Genomic DNA, 20,980 nt, shown 5'->3' with positions numbered 1-20,980 from the left:
GGCCTTGTTCCAGGAGGTAGCATTATTTGAGAGAGATAAAAATAGAAGCAACGTGGTAAGCTTTGTGTAAGTATAATATACATAGATAAAAGTGCATAAATCCCCACATCACTAGACCACGCCAGCAGCCTCTCCGAAACCCATCCCCTGCTCCTTCCCGGCCGTCACCCCCAACGTCACCAGCCTTCTGACCTCCGTCACTGCACATGCCCCTGCCCATTTATGAACGTGGTATAAGTGAGATCATACAGTACTGGGTCTTTTGTATGTGTATTTTCTTCCACTCAGCCTCAGGCTTTTGTGATTCACCCCTGCGGTCTCAGGCGATAGTATTTGAAGCTCCTTGTAGAGGTGCAAGTGTATCTGCTGCATGGAGAGCAGCGGGGCGGGGAGGGTGGACCCAGGGAGGGTTGGGGGAGGCTGTCATGTGATCCAGCAGAGCCGGAGCTACTGGGACTGGGTGTGAGCAGGGAGGGGTGAGGAGCGTCGCATTCTGATGTATTTTGAAGATAGAGCAAACAGCATTTCTTGTTGGATTGCGCGTGGGATATGAGAGGAAAGGGAGTCAGAGATAACCAGGATGTGTGGCCTTAGCCCGTGGAAGGCTGAAGTCAGAGTTTAGGGAGCCTGGTGACTGCAGGGGAGCGGTCTGTGGAGGAAAGCCGGGTTTGTGTTTGGACAAGCTGAGCGTGATGTGTCTATTAGATGTGCAAGCGGAGAAGTGAGCTGGTCCTCCCGTTTCTGAGCCTGGCTTTTTGTGGAGAGGTCAGGCTCGGAAAGGTGTGCTGGGGAGTTGTGGGCATTTTGCTGTCGTTTAAAGCCAGGTCATCAAGGGGACAGGTACGGAAAGAGAGGGAAAGCTTTTGCAGGCCCAGCTCTGGGGCGCTCCAGCATTTACGGGGCCAGAGACGAGGAGACATTCGCAAGAGAGACTGAAGCAGCAGGAGGGGATCCAAACGTGGAGGGTCAGGTGAAGGGAGTCGTGTGCATCATATAAAGTGGGCAGCCCTGTGTAAACGTTGAGCAGAATCATTACCAAAAATGGTCAGACAGACGGCTCCAGATCCCACGACACATTCCCTCTGGGCCTGCCATGCCGCTCTTTGGGAAGAGTGGTGGTGGTGTAAATATTATGAGAAAGAAGGAATGCCAGCCTGAGAGGAGGGGGTCTGGGAAGATGCCACGGCTGCTGCCGGAAACTTCGGGAGATGAAGCTCAGAGGACAGCGGTGTCCCCAGCTGAAGCCATGAGGGGACACCTTCAGATGCTAGAGTCATTAGCAAGTGGTTGGCAGATCCTTTCAGTATGTGGGCAAGCCCACCCCCGACACCTCTGCACTTAGTCCAGACCCCCTGTTTATTCTTTCTCATCAAGGCTTTGTCTGTCTCTGTCAGCCTGCTCCATGCAGTTGCAAAAATCACTTTCAAATCAGCATTAAGTATAAAGAAACTTTGAAGGTAAGTAACACTACCTGTTATGGGTTGATTGGTGTCCCCCCAAAATAGATATAATGGAGTCCTAACCCCCAGTATCTCAGAATGTTACCTTATTTGGAGATAGTGTCTTTACAGAATTAAATTAAAATGAGGTCACTGGGGTGGGCCTCTATCCACTGTGACTGGTGTCTACGCATAGAGTAGACCATGTGAAGACATAGGGAGAAGCTGGCCACCTACAAGCCAAGGAGAGAGGCTGCAAGGGAAACAACCCTGCCAGCACTTTGATCTTGGATTTCTGGCCTCCAGAACTGTTGTTTAGGCCACCCAGGCTGTGGCACTTCGTTGGGGCAGCCCTAGCAAACTCATACAGGAGCTACCTTTAAGAAAATCACTGCTGTCATCTTTGATTATAACAGATGTATATCCTTGTATGTTTCCATGAGCTCCAAGTGATCACTGCCAACAAATCTTCTGCTTTCAAATATGCCAACTGGTCTACCTGCTCTGGGGATGAGTGCAACTTCAGGCTACATAGGCTGGACATAGACTCATGGCTGAAAGAGGCTGCAAACCTTCAGAATCCCTTCCCTCTGGGTCTCATTCACTCCACCCTGAGATTTCTCGAGGCAACCCTGGATTCCAAGGCTGTTGCACCTGCAGCTGAGGAGTTCAAAACTTTCCCTGAAGCAAACAGAAAGTAACTTCCAGCATTATCGTGGGACAATATGCAGTTTCTTCTTCTAATAAGGGTTTTTCTTTAAAAAAAAAAATCTTTTCCCTCCTTACCTTTTTTTTTTGAAAAATAAATTTATTTATTTATTTATTTTTGGCTGCATTGGGTCTTAGTTGCTGCGCGCGGGCTTTCTCTAGTTGCAGCGAGCGGGGGTTACTCTTCATTGTGGTGCGCAGGCTTCTCCTTGCGGTGGCTTCTCTTCTTGCGGAGCACGGGCTCTAGGCACGTGGGCTTCAGTAGTTGTGGCTTGCGGGCTCAGTAGTTGTGGCTCACGGGCTCTAGAGCACAGGCTCAGTAATTGTGGCGCACGGGCTTAGTTGCTCCGCAGCATGTGGGATCTTCCTGGACCAGGGTTCGAACCCATGTCCCCTGCATTGGCAGGCGGATTCTTAACCACTGCGCTGCCAGGGAAGTCCCCTCCTTACCTTTAATTAAACACCTCCCAGAGGTTCAAGGTGAAAAAGTGATTCCTTGTGTTCATGGGAATAATTGATACTCAAAAGAGTCTTCTGTGAAGCCAAGTGGAAACAGAATGAACTCGGAGTACTTACCCAACATTTTTGTTTGCTCCTCTTCTGTTGGTTTTGCAGAAACCGGCAGTAACAAGCAGGCACATCAGTGGCATCAGGCCCCGGAGCTCGTGTTGCAGTGAAGGATGTCAGGGTCTTGCCCTTTCAGCTGCATCTGTTATGGGTGGTGTCTCCTGGCCTCCCAGCTCTGCCAGGCCCCCTGCCACCGCGGCCAGGGGCTGTAGGTGTTGGGAAAGAGAGAGGTCAGTGAAAGGCCCCAATTCAGCCTCCTGAGCAGCTTCACTCCCCCTTCAACCAACTATACACTCGGCCCTTGACAGTGGGACCTTTGTTGGGGGTTCTGGGGGGCTGTCTGTGACAGAGGTAGAAAAAAAGCGTTATGACGGCAATATTGGAGGGCATCGGGCCTGTGCCTGGACTCATTTGGGGGTTTGATATTTTTGCTGTGGAAGTAGAATCAAAGTGAAGGTTAAATTGGTGAGAGACACTGGTCACTCCATTTTCAGGTTGTTGGATTTAACTTTGTATTTCCAGAGCAGAGTTAGGTCAGCCCCTTAAGGAATGTAGACCCAGAGGCTAATATTTACTCAACTCAAAGTTCAAAATAACGAAATGAAAAATTACAGACTGTTAAGACTACTGCCGATTAGATACTGGCAGCTCACCTTGAACGCCGTGTGGTTTTCTAGCTGGCAGTTGAGACACATGGTGTGACGTTTTAGTAAGCGCATTCCCAGAAACATTATCGAGTCTCTTTACTATGGACATACTTTCTCTGGCCCAGTTCCCAGGCTAATGGACTCAACTTTTAAGATTCTATACTTTGCTCCTTTCCAGTTATTCATTCTTTTCCTTAATTGTTGCATTTCCAGCATCACGGATGTTTTCGATTTGACGTGTTGCTGAGCTAAGTGACTGTTCTGGAACACATTATGGAGGTTTCCAGTTGCCAGTGGATGTGCTGACTTTTCATGCAGCACAGCTCAGCATAAAATCCATGCTTGCCCTTCCAGAGGCTCCTGGCCTGCCGCACGGTCCTCCGTTCCAGGCTGTGGTCTTTTACCCATGTGCCCTGACTGCTATTCGTTCTCATATTCTGGAAATTACACCGTCATTAAGGACGACCAAATCCAAGAATGCAAAGCTTTGGTGAATGAAATACCCTCACTAATTAAAAGGAGACTGCTTTGAAGTTGTCCAAATAGGCCAGAGACTGCATATAATTAAATCGCAACAAGTGTACTGATTCACATCAACAGGTAGAGATTAATGGGTGAATAGTCTGAATAACAAAACATTTTTTAAGAGAAACACAAATCAAAAACAGAGTAGCACATGAATTTAAATCCAAGGGTGTGGGTTGAACTTCATTAGTAAACTCTCTCTTAATCAAATGTCTCTGCTCTTAATAAGAGAGCTGTATTTTAAGACCAGAGAAGGAGCCTGGAAATCAGAACAGACCCACTTGTACTTTGCAGATATAAATTTCTCTTACCTGATTGATGCCTTAAATCAAGATGTCACATTAGAGGCCTGTGTTGAGAGAAGGTCTGTAGGAGATCTTGTTTGGCTGAGGCACGGTTTCTAATTACTCAGAATTTGCACACATTTGGGCCGGCCGTGCATTTCCAGCTATTGTGGGCTTGTGGGAAACCCTGATTTCTTAACCAGCCCAGCGACATCAACAATGCATCCTTTCATCTGGTCTTTCTTCAGATACCAATTGGTTCAGCCCTGAATATACGGGACAGTGATAAGTGCTGCTAAGAATACATGCTAAGTATCAGGTTAGGAGCCAGTATCACCATACCATGACAATTAACGTAAAATTTAGCTCCAAACCCGATATTCTCAAGTGATTTAATTGCTGAGCATTCACTGTTATGCTGTTGAATCTTTGAATAAACTGTATCAGAGTCTGTGAATCTGTGTCGTATTCTGTTCACGTGGTTAACGTTCATGCCTAGCTTGCACCATTAAGGCTGTTTGGAGATAGGATCTTTCCTACAGCTCTTCTTTACTTGTGAGGCTTGGTAAAGTGCTTGACCAGTGTGGAAGAATGTTCTTCAATAAACTTTTTACTGTGTGAAGATAGGGCAGAGGGTTTGCATATTCCTCATACTCTGCTTCCTCTTAGTGTTAAATCTTATATTAGTGTGGTACCTTTGTCACAGCGGATATGCCAAGATCAGCGCATTATTCTTTACTAAAATCCATACTATTCATCTTTCTTTGGGCTTTTGGATATCTTTTTTTGTTCTAGTTTCCCACTCTGGTTACCACATTGTAGTTAGTCTTTGCTCTAGTTTTTAAAGTGTAATTTTGACATGGATCAAATTATACACTTAATGTATCATTGCATGGCAACCAGCCACACTTAAATTTTTCCATATTAAATGCTCTCCTTTCTTTAAACATCAAAAAACTAATAAAGAGTTAATGATCACTACCTGATTGATGCTATCAAAGGTTTGAATTTTCCGGTAGCTTTACATTGTCGCCCTGTGTGTTTTTTTACATGAAGATCACTCACATCCAATGGAAAAAGTTAGAGTGTCATGAATTCACATTTTTAAAAATAAGTTTATTTTTTAAAATTTATTTTTATTTTTGGCTGCGTTGGGTCTTTGTTGCTGCGCACGGGCTTTTCTCTAGTTGTGACGAGCGGGGGCTACTCTTCATCGCAGCACGTGGGCTTCTCATTGCAGTGGCCTCTCCCGCCGCGGAGCGCGGGCTCCAGGTGCGCGGGCCTCAGTAGTTGTGGCGCATGGGCTTAGTTGCTCCGCGGCATGTGGGATCTTCCCGGACCAGGGCTCGAACCCGTGTCCCCCGCATTGGCAGGCGATTCTTAACAACTGCACCACCAAGGAAGCCCCCATGAATTCACATTCTTCATGGACACGTGTGGTGTTAGTACAACTTTTAGTATTTTACCAAAACAAAGGACATGTAGGTTTGCTCCAAGTAACAGCCTGGTTTTCAGAAAACAATAATTAAGTTCTGAGGAGTTAGGGCAGCCAAATCCTCCCAGAACCTTTTCTCTCTTTAGGTCTTCCCCATCTCCAGTCAGCCAGCTGGGGTGAGGGTACCGGCACCAGGTAAACCCAAGGGGACCTTTGTGTAAAGAAGCACTCAGGACAGCCATGTGGGAGATCTGACTGGACTCACACCACCTTGGACCAATTGCTGACTGAATTGGACTGGCAGTAATTGCCAAGGTGGGTTATGGGGTGAAGAAGGCAGATAGAGGTCATTCGTCCAGCCCTGGTGACCTGCAGAAGAACGTGCTAGTTGGGGAGAGAGCAGATGACACGAGTTCCCAGCGCTGCATTCATTTCGGTGGCCCCTAAACTCACAGTGATGAAATCCTTCCTTAGTTCTTCTTGTCAGGAGCCACGTCTTATCTACAGCAGGAATGTGAACGTGTGCTGGTCTCTTCCGAGTGAGACTCTCAGCTCCTAAACCATCATATCTTTGGATAAATAATCCTAGTTCTCTAGCTTTTCATAGTTCTCTGTCTTTAATCCTTTAGTCATCACTGTGTCTCCCATGCATCCTCCACATCCTGTCTACTTGGGCAGCCAAAACCTCGCCACAGGGTCTGGGCAGTCGTCTGATATGCTGATGTAGCATTTAATGGCCTTTGCTAATCACCTAGTACAGTGTGCTTCTCTCTAGCCTTTTTTTTTTCTTCTTCTCTTTTTGGGCATGAAAATTTAAAAACCTAATAAAATTAATGTTTGTTCAGAAGCCCACATATTGTATGATTCCATTTGTATAAAATGGCCCAAACAGATAAATCCATAGAGACAAAAAGCAGGTTAGTGGTTACAGGGTCTGGGGGAGGTGGGATTCCGGGGGACTGCCAATGGGAACAAGGTTACTTTTGGAGGTGATAAACTATTGCAGAATTACATAGTGGAGATGGTTGAATAGCCTTGTGAATATATTAAAAACCACTTGATTATAGACTTTAAAATGCGGACTTTGTGGTATGTGAATTACGTCAGTTAAAAGCTTGATGCTTGTTCATTGTAAAGATGTTGAAAAATAAAAGAGGACATTTAAATTACCTATATAATTTCAGATAACTAATAGTGACACTTTGATGTGTGGGTGGCAGTTTTTGTTGTTTCTGTTTTATGTTTGTTTCATTTTTTTTTTTTTTTTTCCTTTCGGTTGTTCTTGACCCTTTTAGGGCCAGGAGAAATCCTGTTGGAATCTGCCGAGACACTAGACCCTGGTCTCACTTATCCCCATACCCCAGGTTCACATTTGCCCCTGTTACATTTTGCTTGTAAATTTTAGGAGGTGCAGCATCTTGAGTAAAGATGGCTGTTCTGCACTGTAGGAGAATGAAGACTGTTAACGTCAGAATGTAAATACTGCCCTTATTTCTCGGGAAGCAACAACAGGGCCTAGTTTTGCTGGAACTTAAGGTGTCAGTTCTAAGGACCGAGGTGATTGGATACCGTGAATTTATTCACACATTTGACTTGCAGAGGAAATGGGTAGGATCTGAGCCACTGTATGCTTTCACATCTAAGTCCCAAAGCTTGGGGTCCCTGATATTAGCCTGGTGGGCTACTTGAAACTTACCTGTTTTTCCAAATATGTAGATGATGCTCTCTTGCTCAAATGCCCAAACTAAATTCTACCTAGGGTAAAAATTAAGGCTGAGGAGAAACAAAAAATCAAATTCCAGCATATGTGCTGACCAGGGCAGTATATTCAGGGAGGATCTCAGCATTTCTAATGTCTAGAGCAACTTTGCATGTCTCTGTGGGGGTGACATCTGCTCACGAGTCAACAGAAGCATTTGGATCACCTCCGGCTCTTCTCCCATGAAGAGCGTGCATGTCCACGCCCCGGCTTGGATGCTCGTGAAAATACTTATGCTTCCAAACTAAAAGCTGCCTTGGAAGAGCCAGGAACCTTGTGCCCAGTGGAATTGGGCTAATGGTGCTTATTTTTCTGCAGAGTGTATATTTATTTGACTGTTTCACACCATTTGTCAATTTCTAAGCAGTTAATAATTTTTATGCCTCTTTCAGATATGTGTATATAGTACAAGTGTGTTTGATTTCCTGTGGTCTCTCTACATTTAAACAGTGCTGAGTGATGGTATGTGTAACATGCCAATTTAAAATTTCAAACCTCAACTGAACCGCATTGATTGGCTTCCATAGCTTATGCTTGTCCCTGTCCTGTAGCAGCCCCAGATTCTGTCCAGGTTTTAGTGCTAGGACCATTAGCCCTCAATAGAGACGCAGCATCTGATGTCCTCCAGCTGTTTACAGTCCATTGAGGAAAATTAAAATATATGCAACTGTTAATTCAGAGAATGATGTGATTGCCGTAAGAGAGGTGTACAGTTTGTTTTCGTTTGTTTTGTTTTTAATATTTATTAATTTATTTGGCTGCGTCGGGTCTTAGTTGAGGCATGCGGGATCCTCCACTGTGGCGCGCGGGCTCTTCGTTGAAGTGCTCGGGCTTCTCTCTAGTTGTGGCATGCGGGCTCTAGAGCCCACGGGCTTAGTTACCCCCGGCATGTGAGATCTTAGTTCCCTGACCAGGGATCGAACCCAAGTACCCTGCATTGGAAGGTGGATTCTTAACCACTGTACCACAGGGAAGTCTCTTGGGGCATAGTTTTAAAAGATGTTACTTCTGAGTGGTTGATCAAGGACATTTTACGAAAGATGGTACGGGTGCATGGCTTCTGACGGGTGGGTAAGTTTGGACTGGGAGTGATAGAAAGAAGGAACTCTACCATAATTGAATGTGAAAAGCCATGGGCCCATTCAGAAATAATGTCTCCTGTTGGTTGCTTGGGAACTGGGCCTGAATTCTAAGGGCATTGCAGGCTGATGCGTCGCCTCGAGTGTCCTGTGACTTAGGAACAAGCGGGTAGAGAGGATCAGCTTAGACACACGGGTATCCTTAAGTGTAAACCGGCCAGTGTTTGTTTAGCTAAATACTTTGAAGAATCTTGCGTACCTGGTTCTGCCTGAAAATCTCTTGTACTTCACTTTTACACACCAGTTTTTTTGAGCAAGGCCTCATCTTAAGCGGGATCTGAAGTGTCTGGGGGCTTTGTTAGCTATCGTCTCTCATTTGAGAGACAAGTGGGGTGACCCAATATTGAATTATAAACCGCCTTTAATAAATTTTTAAAAATGCGGTAAATACATATAACATAAAATTTACCATCTTAACCATTTAAAATGCACAATTCAGTGGCATCAAGTACATTCGCATTGTTGTAAAACCAACACCATTATCCAGCTTCAGAACTTTCTCATCTTCCCAAAATGGAACTCTGTCCCTATGAAACAAACACTAACTGCCCATTCGGCCTCCCCACAATCCCTGTTACCCACTATTCTACTTTCTTTGAATTTGACTACTCTAGGTATCTCATTAATCATATAGTACTTGTTTTTCTGTGTCAGGCTATTTCTCTCGGCATAATGTCTTCAAGTTTCATCCATGTTGTAACATGTGTCAGGATTTCCTTCTTTCTAAGCTGCATCATTTTCCATTGTATGTGTGTCCCACTCTTTGATAGGCTTTGATGCCGTAAACCCAGATTCATCCAGATGTGTTGTCAGAGTCACCCTTGACCTCGCCATTTCTACCCCCACCTCCAACCAGTGCGACCCAGTCAAGGCCAAGGTATGGGGTGAAAGTCTTGAAAGTAAACTGCGTTGGGATATTGAGAAGGGTCTCTGTGAGGCCCCAAACGGTTTCTAGGTCATCAGTCACGCCTGCCCACCCTTCCCCGGCATTCCAGGACGGGGGACCCATGACCCTGTGTTGTGTTCCCGCTTGAACAGACCAGTTCTTGCCATTGGTGTTTATGATTTTGGGGGTGGCTGCTCCCTCTGACACAGCCTCTGAGGTGTGGGGTTGCGATTGCCATAAGGATCAGAAACTTCTGTCCTTACAGTTATGGGTAGATCAGTTCTGGGCTGCTGGCTGCCGGTGGGTCTGGGGGCCGGGAAGGGAATGAGCTGCTGAAGAAACCCTCCAATTCTGAATTTATTCAGAATTACCAGGGGCCTCTATTTGGAGGGCCACCTGCTGACTCTGGCTCCAGAGTGTTTAATTTTGCCAGCCCGTGTTTTAATCTCTCTCTCTTTCCCTTAATGAAACTTCAGCCACATGTTTGCTTCCTCTGTATGTGCCGCAAAGCATTTGCATTTTGCTGTTCTTGGGATAAAGCAAGAATCACTTTTGCTATTGTATCAAATGTGATGCTAGAAAAGCCCTCTGGAAGTTACCATAACGCCTTATCCCTCTAGGTTTTCTATACAGTGGGGAGTTTTGCTAAAACACTATTGTCTCTGCATGAGAAGCAGAGTGAAGGTCCTGAAGAGAAATCTCAGTAATGTGTGTGCTGTGCTCTTTTTGCACAGGGCAAGCAGAGGTTCCTGACCCGAATGACCCTTTGGGACAACTGGATGGACACGACAGCCCTATTCCAACTCTGAAAGGTAAATCGTGAAGTGCTCTTTGAATGCAAGTGTTCGAAAGGGTTTTCATAGTACCATGTAGAGGGGCTCACAGTGCCATTCTACTCAAGGCTTGGCCTGATGAAATGGATGGGCAGGGTCCCCGTGGCCCAGTGCTGCCCCATGGGTGGGTGTGAAGTCGAATCCAGCCTCTGTATCCCAACACTGAATCAAATCTCGGAGACAGAGTTTTGGGTGAAGTACAATAGATTTATTGCTTTGCCAGGCAAAGGGGGCCACAGCGGGCTAATGCCCTCAAAACTGTGTGTCCCAACCTGGAGGGGGTAGTGAGGAGGTTTATAGTAATGGTTCAAAGAGGAGGGCGTGGTCAGCTCGTGGACATTCTTCCGATTGGCTGGTGGTGAGGTAAGTGGGAGTCAGCATCATCAGCCTTCTGGTTCCAACTGGTCTGGGGTCTTCGCCTTGTGAGCAGCATACCTTTCACTTCTCCCACCAGGTGGGGAAAAGTGAAACTCCCACCAGGTGGGGGTTTCAGTTTCTGCAAAGATATTGTTATGTGTATCCCTTGAGGGGGAACCAGGACCTTGCCCCAAGGCTGCACTATTGTTTCTTGACTGTTCCTCCCTTGTCTCCACATCCCCACCCTTCCCTGATTAGCAACTGTTGGAACTGCCCATTGGAACTCAGGGAAGGTCATGGAGGCTGAATGAAGCCTATTTCCTGTAATCAAGAAATGGGGGACACAGGCTTTTGTGCCTAGGAACCCCACAGGGTCCTGCTTAGTATCTGTGCAGTGGCCTGCCTCCCTCCACATCTGTGTCTCTTGACGCAGTTGTGAGGGTGCTGAGGGCTGGTTGGAGCTAGTCAGAAGTCTGTGGGTGGGTCGGAGATAGAGGGCAGGGGTAGACAGATGGCCACTGGAGGGAGGAAGTGGCTTTGGGGGTGTTTCGTGGGCCTGAGTGGAGCCTTAAGAGCTGGACTCCTGGTTTGGCCACGAAGTCTCCTGAGGACAAGCGGCCATCTTCTGGGCTTATAGTTGAGGTGTAATTGTCCAGACTAGGGGGCATCTCAGGCGGGCAAGTGGCCCTCCTCCAAAGGATCACCAAAGACCATGTTCTTTGTCTTGTTGCTCCGGGCTTTCCCAGAGGTCACTTTAAGGGTTACTGTTCACTTGGCACACTTTGTTGGCATCTTAGATTTGTAGAGTCGATAGATCCCTGATTTACTCTCTGTGATTTACTCTCTGTGAAGATCTCCCTGGCAGCTCTGGAGGATGATAGAGGGGAAGTGGAGGGGAATTAGGAGGGAGGTGTGGCTGGGTAAATAAGTGGACGAGCCAAGTAACAGCCTAAAATCCAACCTGCAGTCATTCCGTGGATGCTAATATTCCCTTGGGAAAACGTGCTCTGGGGCTGTGTTTAGATGTGAAGACCTCTCCCTCCAGGCAGACTGGGGCCTCCTTGTGGGCATGGACTGGGATGTGCAGGGGCCGGGAGGGAGTGCTGCACTGGCTACCGCTGTTCTTCAAGTCGAGGGTTCACAGCTGCCCTCTGGGAGGCAGAAGCAGCCGCTGGACTCTTGGTCCACTTGGTTGGAAGATGCATTTGCTAATCGAGGTGCTGAAATGACCATGGGCTGAACGGTCATAGAAACTTTATTGCCAACTAGCCGTAAGCGCCAAACATCAATAAGTCAGCTTCAGTGGCTTGGGTGGGATTCCTTGACCTCCTTTTTGGTATTCGAGCAACTTCTCAAGCCTAGAACAGGATGCTTTCTAATGTCCTCTGCTTAGTTGGGATTGGATTGCCTCTTGATTTTGTTAACCCACTTGTGATTGTGTTACAACTGTGTACACATCAGTGTGTGTGCAGGGCTGAGGGGAGTTTCAGGTAGAGTTTGGAAGCTTCTCCAGGGCACAGAAATACCAACTGCAGAAGTTAACTTGTCAAGGGGGTGTGCGTGTGTGTGTACACATACATGTCTGTGAGCATGTGCGCACACTTGTAAAAAGGCAGTAAAAAAGGATGCAGAGGACCACAGCAAGCTGGGCCCCTTTTCTGTGGTGGCAGCACCGGATAGTGAAGCATGGTGAGTGCAGCGGGTCCGTGCTGGGCTTGGCCAGAAGACAGGCCTGGATTGGGTGGCGCTCCACCATCCTGTTGGGGTCCGGGCACTGCTCTCGGCCACATCTCACCCCCAGCCATTGGAGGGATGGAAGGGCTTAGTGTATAGCTCTCACCCAAAAAGCGGTGGCTGGATGCTGAGGCCATTTGTCTTTATCACAGTTATGATTTTCAGTGTGTCCATCAGTTTCTAGGCATCGAGACCGCAGCAGCCCCTCAGGGACAGGACCCTGGTGAATGGCCCCCCAGGGAGACCAAGGGGCCTCAGTTATTCCCTTGCAACCCAATTCTCTGGTCCTGTCGTGCGATTTTACTTCCTTATGGGTTATGGCTCTTGCACAAAAGAGGACTCAATCCACTCTTCCTTTCTGTTCCCCTGACCTCCTTCTCGCACCCTCAGTGACGGAAGGAGCTGGCCTGGCAATGCCAAACTTATTATTCCACGCATTTTTTTGTTTAAAGAGCTTCAGGGAGCGTTACTACTTGGCCACATTTGGCTTAAATCATATATAAAAAATAATAATAGCCAAATGGACTGTCTGAGCTATTTCTTTAACCCAGTTACCATTTATGATGCCCACGCATCTGTAAAATTGCAGGCAGGCGGAACCGGCTAGCGGGCCAGTCTGTCACCAAGCAAAACAGGATCTGAGAATTAATTACAAGCGTAAAAAGCATTTGAGTTCAAATGCACTGGGCCAAGACTGAGCACTTAACATATAATTGGTGGCTGGTATTCAGAGAGAGAGAGATCCCAGAGTCTAGAAGGAAAAAATGAATACAAAAGACACTGTGATTTACAGCTGAAACGTTTGCCTGAAATTTCTGTATTCCAAAGTACCGTCACTGTTAGGACTTAAGGCTTACGACTCCGGTTATAGTGATATTTAACAGGAGTTTTATATTCTTTGCTATATTAGACACACTATTTATTATTATTATACTTACAGAAGTGTGCATTTGGCCTAGAAACCACTTGCTCTTTGGTTCCAAGGCTGTATTTTAAATGCATATGTAACACATCTCCGGTTTTGTAAAATCAGTACTTTGGAATGTGTGTGGGAAGTGGATCATTTCTGAGAGCCTGGACGGGTGGGACTCATCTTGTATGTCCTGCAGCCTCCAAAAATAGACTCTCTTGCTTGTGTCTCCTGTCTTAGGAGAAGGGCTGCTCATCATCCCCACTGAAAACAGAAGGGGAATTCCTGACTCTCCCCACTTGACGATGTGTTGCAATGAGAGGTGATCTGAAGGGCATTCTAAATCACAGGGCAGGAGTCGATGCCTTACTCACCAGGCTGCCCCCTGCTATTTGTGACACGCTGTGCTGCAGTGCTGAACTAAAATTTCCTGGGACAGAGAAAAAAAAGCCATCAACAGAGTTCACCATGTTGGCATGAAGACGATGTCTGTTTACTGGGTGCCTGGTTCCCGATTCACAAAGGACACAAGGATTGATTGGCATATATGTTGGGTGCATTTCTGTTTTTATTCTGGAACTCTTGGTGTGCGTGTGAATGTGGGTGTGATTGTCTCCTGCAGTTTACTAGAGAGTGAGGGTCTCCAGGGCTGACGGGGTAAACTTGAAAACAGCACCCTGCTTGCAGACACAGTTAGCGTTAAGTCTGTGGCTGGAAACTTGGCACCTCCCCTCTGGGTGTCCCCTGGCTGGTCATGGAAACCCGGGGCTCCCCCAGACAGTGAACGGAGGGCCTAAAATGTTGCCCCACTTCCTCTGGACAGATCTAACATGGGTTTCCAGGCTCTGATCCCTGGCCACTCTCGAGGTGTAGGCTGCTCGTTGAGCTCCCCTGATCCTCCTGCCGGCTGTGAATTTGCAGAGCCCATTGGGCTGCCCGGGATCTGGACAAACTGAGCCGTGTTGGGAGAAAGCCTCAACCTACAGATGAGAGATTTCGCAATGTACACAGTCATGTTGTCCAGGGCGGATTGGGCAGCATGGGAGCTCATCCATGTGCACGGGAGCCCACTCTGGGGAGGGCGGGAACATAGCCTCCTTCCGGGAGCATGGGGCCAGTCTCTGCCTCCAGGCCTTCCTCTCTGCTTCTCCTTCTCAGTGTCCCCCACTCACGCTCCCAGGGTAGCTGCTGGAGACGTGCACTTCAGCTGGGATGTAGTCGCGGCACCTGGTGGCCATTGTCTGGCTGGACCATCCATTGTTGTCCCTATTGAAGGTGACCGAGAGGCAGTCATTCTTCTTTAGCCCACTGAGTTTGAACACCAAACTGCAGGGGGCTTGTTCATGTGTGCTTGTCTAACATCTGTCCCAGGTGTGTACGTCTGTGTGTGTGTGTGTGTGTGTGTGTGTGTGTGTATTTTTCTCTCCCTATGACCCACCCCTGATATGTACCAACTCCTACGTACTCCCAGCCGCCTGGTTTTTGTGTGTGCTTCTCTCTCTCTGAGCCTGCCTGTGCCTGCATCTGGTTTTCTGGGTCTGGGTCTGTCTTCCTGTGCCTGAACCCTCCAAGTGTGTGTGTGTGTGTGTGTGTGTGTGTGTGTGTGTGTGAATGTATCTGTGTCCCAGTCCCTTTGAAAGGATGTGGCTGTCACCCTGTTTGTCAAATGGTCTCCTTCCTTCTCCCTCTCTTCTGCTTTTCTTCCTCAATCCCTCGAGCCCCCTGCAGTATTTTCCAAGGGCTGTCATAACAAAGTACCACAAACTAGGTTCCTTAAACAGCAGAAATTTATTCTCACAGTTGTGACGGCCAGAAGTCCAAAATGAAAGCGTTGGCAGGGTTAGTGCCTTCTGGAGCCTCTGAGGGAGAAACCGTCCATGTCTCTGAGCTTCTGGCATTGCCGGCAGTCCGTGCAGTTGCTGGGTTTGGAGCCACATTACTCCAATCTCTGCCTCTGTTTTCACATGATCTTCTCTGTGTCTGTATCTAAATGTCCCTCTTTAAAGGACACCAGCCTTTAGGGCTTCCCTGGTGGTGCAGTTGGTTGGGAGTCCGCCTGCCAATGCAGGGGACATGGGTTTGTGCCCCGGTCCGGGAAGATCCCACATGCCGCGGAGCGGCTGGGCCCCTGGGCCATGGCCGCTGGGCCTGCGCGTCCGGAGCCTGTGCTCCGCAACGGGAGAGGCCACAACAGTGAGAGGCCCGCGTACCGCAAAAAAAAAAAAAAAAAAAGGACACCAGCCTTTGGATTAGGGCCCACCCATATGTCCTCATCTCAATTTGATTACATCTGCAATGACTCAATTTCCAGGTAAGGTCACATTCACAGGTTCCAGCACCTCTATCTCACTGGGGGACACAGTTCAACCCAAAGCACCCTGTTCTCCGCCAAACATTGTTACTTACTTTTCTCCATCTCTCAGGTCCTTTAATTTCATTTCCCCCTGTTTTTCTCATTTTCTCTGTTTTCCATCCTTTCTAGTCTCACACCCTCCTCTGACCCTGTTGCTCCCCCTGTTAAGCTCCCCTCCTCCAACTCTTTCTGCTGCTGCTTCCGTGCAGACCGCTAGACAGCTCAGCGGGAAGGTCTGAGCCCCTGCCACTGCCCCCGTCGGATTTATTGGCCTGTAAATACTTCCTTCTGGGAAGAGCAGCTTTGTCCTCTGCGCTGGCTCTCAGGGTCCCCTCATCACCTGCCCTTCTAGGCAGGTTGTTTTATTTCCCACCAATCAAAGCCCTGTGACCTCACGACCCTAGTACACATGGCTTTCCTTATCTCCTCCCAGGCTAGTCAGTGTGATCTGGTAAACAAGCAGATCCTCAAACACCTTAGTCATTTGACCAAGTTGGTGAATATGTGGACGGTCAGTTGGGGTAAAAAAAAAAATCGTTAATCATTGATCTGACTGTGAGGTCAGGAGTGGTGTCCACTGGAAACAAGTTCTCTGTTACCTCTGCCTTTAGTATGTTTTCATGCTTGGACTAAGCTCCACTGTGTAGAGTTTAGGGGCAAGCAGAGAGCTGGCCTGGGCATCAGGGAGATGGAATTCATTAGCATCAGTTGTTGAAGTGACCCTGCTGTGAGGAAGGGGAAACCCTCTTGGATAATCAAAAGGGAAAACTTCTGTTCTCCTCTCTTAACGCTGTGGCGGGCTGACTGGATCCAAGGTAGCAGAATTTGTGGTCGCCCATGCCTAGCTCCTCCTGGCCTGTTCAGTTGCATCTGGAGAGGTTTGGGGCAACTCTAAAGGAAGCCTTTGTGAGCTAGAGGAGAACTTAGCAATGGCCAGTACAAATGCCATATTTCACACGGAAAGGAAATGAAGCCGAGAGGTGAAAAACTGGCTGGTAATTAAACACCAAGGGAAAAAGCAATACTGTGCTTAGTCTTCAGAGAATTTTCTTTCTACTTTCATTTCAGCCTCCAGAGAATGAATGATGGTTGTAATGGTGGACCAAACTAACTTGACCTCCCTCGGACTTAAATTACATACAGGTGCTCAATAAAATATTCATAAAAGATGTAAATGCTTAGATGAACTTGCAAGAGAGATGGAGAAATGCCCAGGAGCCAGGAATAGGAAGGAAACAGAATTGTGATAGCCCTGGACTGCCAAGGCAGGAACTACCCAGGTGGTTCCACTATGCTTACAGCCATGGAGAACGGCCCAGTTTTCCTGGGAAAAAGTTTAACTGAGACAAAGAGTTGGATTCTGCAGGTGTTGTGCAGTTATGACATGAGCTTTCCAATGGTGAGCTCTTCAGCAGTGTCGCCTTGTGGCCATGGGGCAGATGTGGATGCATCCTTGGGCTCCAGAGTAGAACAAGAACCAATAAGATGAGGACACTTTGGCAAAAGATGGTGCAGGCAAAGGGTAGTTACAGACGCATCAATCTTCAGTGTTTTGACGCTGGAATAGCTTACACTAGAGAGGATACCCAGAAGTAGAAAATCCTGATTTTGAGATTACATGAAATAACTAAACATGCTAAAGTTACTGATTTCACTGGAATTGGGTGTATTACATTTCCTTCAATCAAGAGAAATAAGGGGTTGAGAAAAAAATTAAGTTTGGTTTTAGAAAAATGAAGGAATTTACATTTTTTATGCCTTAATATAAGGCCTATGAAATATCACCCTTGCTATAGAAACTATTCTGCTAGGCTTAGTTACATCAGAAGGCTTGGGTTTCAATATCATGCCAGAAGGCAACCCATGAGGCAGAGATCAGAGATGTTGTAGATAAGGCACCTGTGTCTAAGTCCTAGGAGACCTAAGGAAATGGGGGAATTTTCATTCATTAGCCCAGGAGGGTGAGAAGAGGGCTTGCCTGAAGCCTGGTTCAAGGTGGGAAACACAGAAGGCTTTCCCATGAGAAATCAGACTTGGATCCACACCTCAGGAAACCAAATTTACATTACCAGAATGTTGTGGGGGAATCCTGAGCCCAAGAATCAATGTGAACATTTGACACTGCCTGTTGCAGGAACCCAGTCCTAAAGGGATTCCTACAGAAAAACGAGCCCTGCCGTGAAAAATTACAAAGTACACTCAGAGAGGCCCAGGATGAGTGATGAGCTAGTAAACAATGAAGCCAGAAGGATTAATGATAAAGGAAGAAAAAGCAGTGGTGGGTTTGAAAAGGAACCAAAGAGACCTTCTAGAAATGAAAAATGTAGTAGATGAAATGAGAAAACTTGATGGACAATAGATTGTGCTTAGCTAAAGATTATAAAAGGACAGGAAATATAAAAGTAGGTGAATAGTTTGGAGGAATCACATAAAGAAATTCAGCATATATCAAGAAGGAGATTTCAAAGGAGACATAAAGGGGAAGGGAGAAACAATATTTTGTGAGATACTGATAGAGAATTTTACAGAATTGATGGAAGGCATGAATCTTCAGATGTTGGAAATGGCACGGAGGCCCGTTGAGGCTAAAATAAAACTAAATTCACAGCTAGTGATACTTCGGAATGGCAGAGACAAGGGGAAATATGAAAAGTAGCTGAAGAGGGGAAAGGTCAGATTACCCACAAAGGAACAGCAGAACTTGTAACAAAACCACAAAAGACAGAGGACAGTACTGTAATTGTCAGTCTAGAATTCTGTACCCAGCTAAGCTATTATTCAAGTGTGAAAGTAACAGGTAATTTTCGACCAAGAGTAAGAGTGTTTACAACCTCAGTCCTTTACCCAAAGAGCAGATGAGAATCAGGAAGAGCTCAGCTGAACCAGGAGGAAGGAGTGAGATGCAGGCAGACTTGGCAAGGAAAGAACTTGGTAACCAGGTTGGCAAATCTAAAGAAATTCTATTAGTAAAAATCATCAGTAATAATGACCCCTGGGGATGTACAAATGGAGTGTAACTAAACACTGGGAAGCAATGACTCAAAGCTCTGGTGGCTGGGGGGTGATTGCAGCTCACAGCTTTCAAGGTGCTTGTATTTGGTTGTATTTGGGAGACTTTGTCAAATTAGGTATGCCTATAAAAAGTAGTAAAGCTAGCCACTTAAGCCTAACTTTCAAACAAGTAATGGGAGAATAAAGAAAAAAAAATGAGTAGAAAATAGGAAGAGAGAATTAGGAAGCAAAATTAACACTTTAAAAATAAACCCATCAGTTAAGAAACTCATAGGTTAACACATACAGACTTATAAATTAACATGTTAAATTATACATTGTTTACAAGATGCACGTCTAGTATATAAACATAAAAATCATTAAAAAAATAAAAATATAGAGTAGGACTGCATTAACCAAAAGTACTCTGAAATAGGTACATTACTATCAAACTAAATGGTGTTTTAGACACAGAAGCCTTACATAGTGATGTAAAGACTAGACGATATAATAAACTGGGAGTTTATTGCACCCAGCAACATAGTTTCCAATATATAAGTACAACCTCACAGAATTATTAATGGCTATTTGCCATATACAGTATCAATTAACACATATCTCATTGAAACTAATAGATAAGTGTATTAAAAATTTGAGCAACAAATTGACAAACTTAACCTATTGGGCATATATAAACACCTGCACTGAGCAATTAGAGAAAACACCTTCTTACCAATCAAATGTGGGACATTTTAGGAACTGACTCTGCACTAGGCTGTAAAGCAAATCTCTCTCTTTTTTTTTTTTTTTGTTTCATGTTTCATTTTCTGTTTATTCCTTGAAATCGTGGTGTTTGTGCAAGCAAATCTCAGTGGTATCAAAGAATTATCATCACACAGACTATGTTTTGTGACAACAGTGCAATTAAAGCACACCTTTAATAACTCAACCAAAAAATTAGAAATTACAAGATAACTGGGGTTTGACCAACCACATGGGATTAAATAAAAGAATTTATTTGATGGCTAAATAAGAACTTGAAAAATTCATATTTAATGCATACATTAGAAAAGGAAAAAGATAGAAAATTTATTAGGAGAAGTTAGGAGAATAAAGATTTGAATAGACAGCTACAGAAGGAGAGCCTCAGGGACTGGTAAACCTTCCTAAAGACTCTTGAGCTCATGAGGAATCCTTAAGATACAACCTAAAACAACAGCACTATTTTATGTCCAAAATATTGGCAAACATTTTAAAGCCCCCAAACACCAAATGCTGGCAAAGTTGTAGGAGAAATACTTTAACTCAGGCACTTTTGAGACCTAGATCGATGAAAGATTTCAAGGCCCTATGACTTATCACTAATGCATCCAGGTGGATGCTTTCGAGGTTATTCCCATACATGTACAAGTTGAGGTGTATAAAGATGGTCATTAAACACTGTATTAGCAAAAATGTGGAAACTATTTACTGCTCCAGAATTGGGAAATGGATAAAGAAATTGTGGTTTGTTTGTACAGTAGAATATTATACAGTAATTAAAATAAATGAACTACATCAACATAGGTAAATCCCAAGCTGACTTTGAGTGAAAAAAAGCAACTAGCAAAGATGATCTTTCAGAGAAAATTCTAAAAATATAAAATAATACAAATATGAATTGGAATAGTGTAGTTCTCTGGAGAGGAAAGGACAAATAGGGAAGGGTGTGCTTTAGTTACATTCCAGAATGTCTTATTTTTTAAGTGTTATAAGTCAAATATGGTAAAATGCGTAAAATCTTGATGTTGTGTACATGGGAACTACTATGTTAATATCTGTATTTTTCTCTGCAACATTTCAGTATTAAAAATTATTAGCTCAAAAATAATATTGAAGAGGAGGCAAGAGGAGATAGGAGCAGTATGAACTTTGGAAGTAAAAAGGCTATATTATTGTTATTTGAAGAAAATCTACATAGAAAATCTAAGACAATCAACTCAGAAACTCTTATAACTAAGGTAGTTCAGTAAAGTGGCAAGATAAAAGAAAAATATACATGAGGGACAGAATAATGGCCTCCCAAAGACGTCCATGTCCTAAGTCCTGGAACTCAGAGCATGTCACCTTTCACGGAACAGGGACTTGGCAGATGGGACTAAGTTCAGGATTTTGAGATGGGAAGTGATCCTGGATGATCCAGGTGGGCCAATGTAATTACAGAGGTCCTTATAAGAGAGAGACAGGAGGGTCAAGAGTCACTCAACAGAGATGTGATGATGGAAATAGAAGTTGGAGTGATACAAGGAAGGCACTATGAGCCAGGGAATGCAGGTGGCCTCCAGAAGCCAGGAAAGGCAAGGAGAAAGACTGTCCCAGAGCCTCCAGAAGGAATACAGCCCTGCTGACACATTGATTTTCGGACCTCCGATCT

General features: G+C 45.4%; 1 protein-coding gene across 3 annotated transcripts in view; it reads left to right on the top strand.

The window, feature by feature from the left end:
- ROR2 (receptor tyrosine kinase like orphan receptor 2) overlaps nucleotides 1-20,980 on the top strand; it is a 234,157-nt gene that overhangs the window by 177,376 nt on the left and 35,801 nt on the right. The window contains exons 2-4 of one of the 3 annotated variants that reach the window (XM_024130755.2): nucleotides 9,274-9,380; nucleotides 10,124-10,201; nucleotides 13,464-13,545. In XM_024130755.2, coding sequence (XP_023986523.1) covers nucleotides 13,539-13,545 — 7 coding nt within the window. In that variant the 5' untranslated portion in view covers nucleotides 9,274-9,380; nucleotides 10,124-10,201; nucleotides 13,464-13,538. Of the gene's footprint in view, nucleotides 1-9,273; nucleotides 9,381-10,123; nucleotides 10,202-13,463; nucleotides 13,546-16,094; nucleotides 16,720-20,980 lie in introns of those variants that run through there. The other 2 variants (XM_024130754.2, XM_007109396.4) reach the window with 2 other exon arrangements.

Source organism: Physeter macrocephalus, chromosome 9 (genome assembly GCF_002837175.3).
Source record: "Physeter macrocephalus isolate SW-GA chromosome 9, ASM283717v5, whole genome shotgun sequence".
Lineage (NCBI taxonomy): Eukaryota > Metazoa > Chordata > Mammalia > Artiodactyla > Physeteridae > Physeter > Physeter macrocephalus.
The sequence above is the reverse complement of the archived record's forward strand: the minus strand, read 5'-3'. Positions and strand labels throughout refer to the sequence as shown.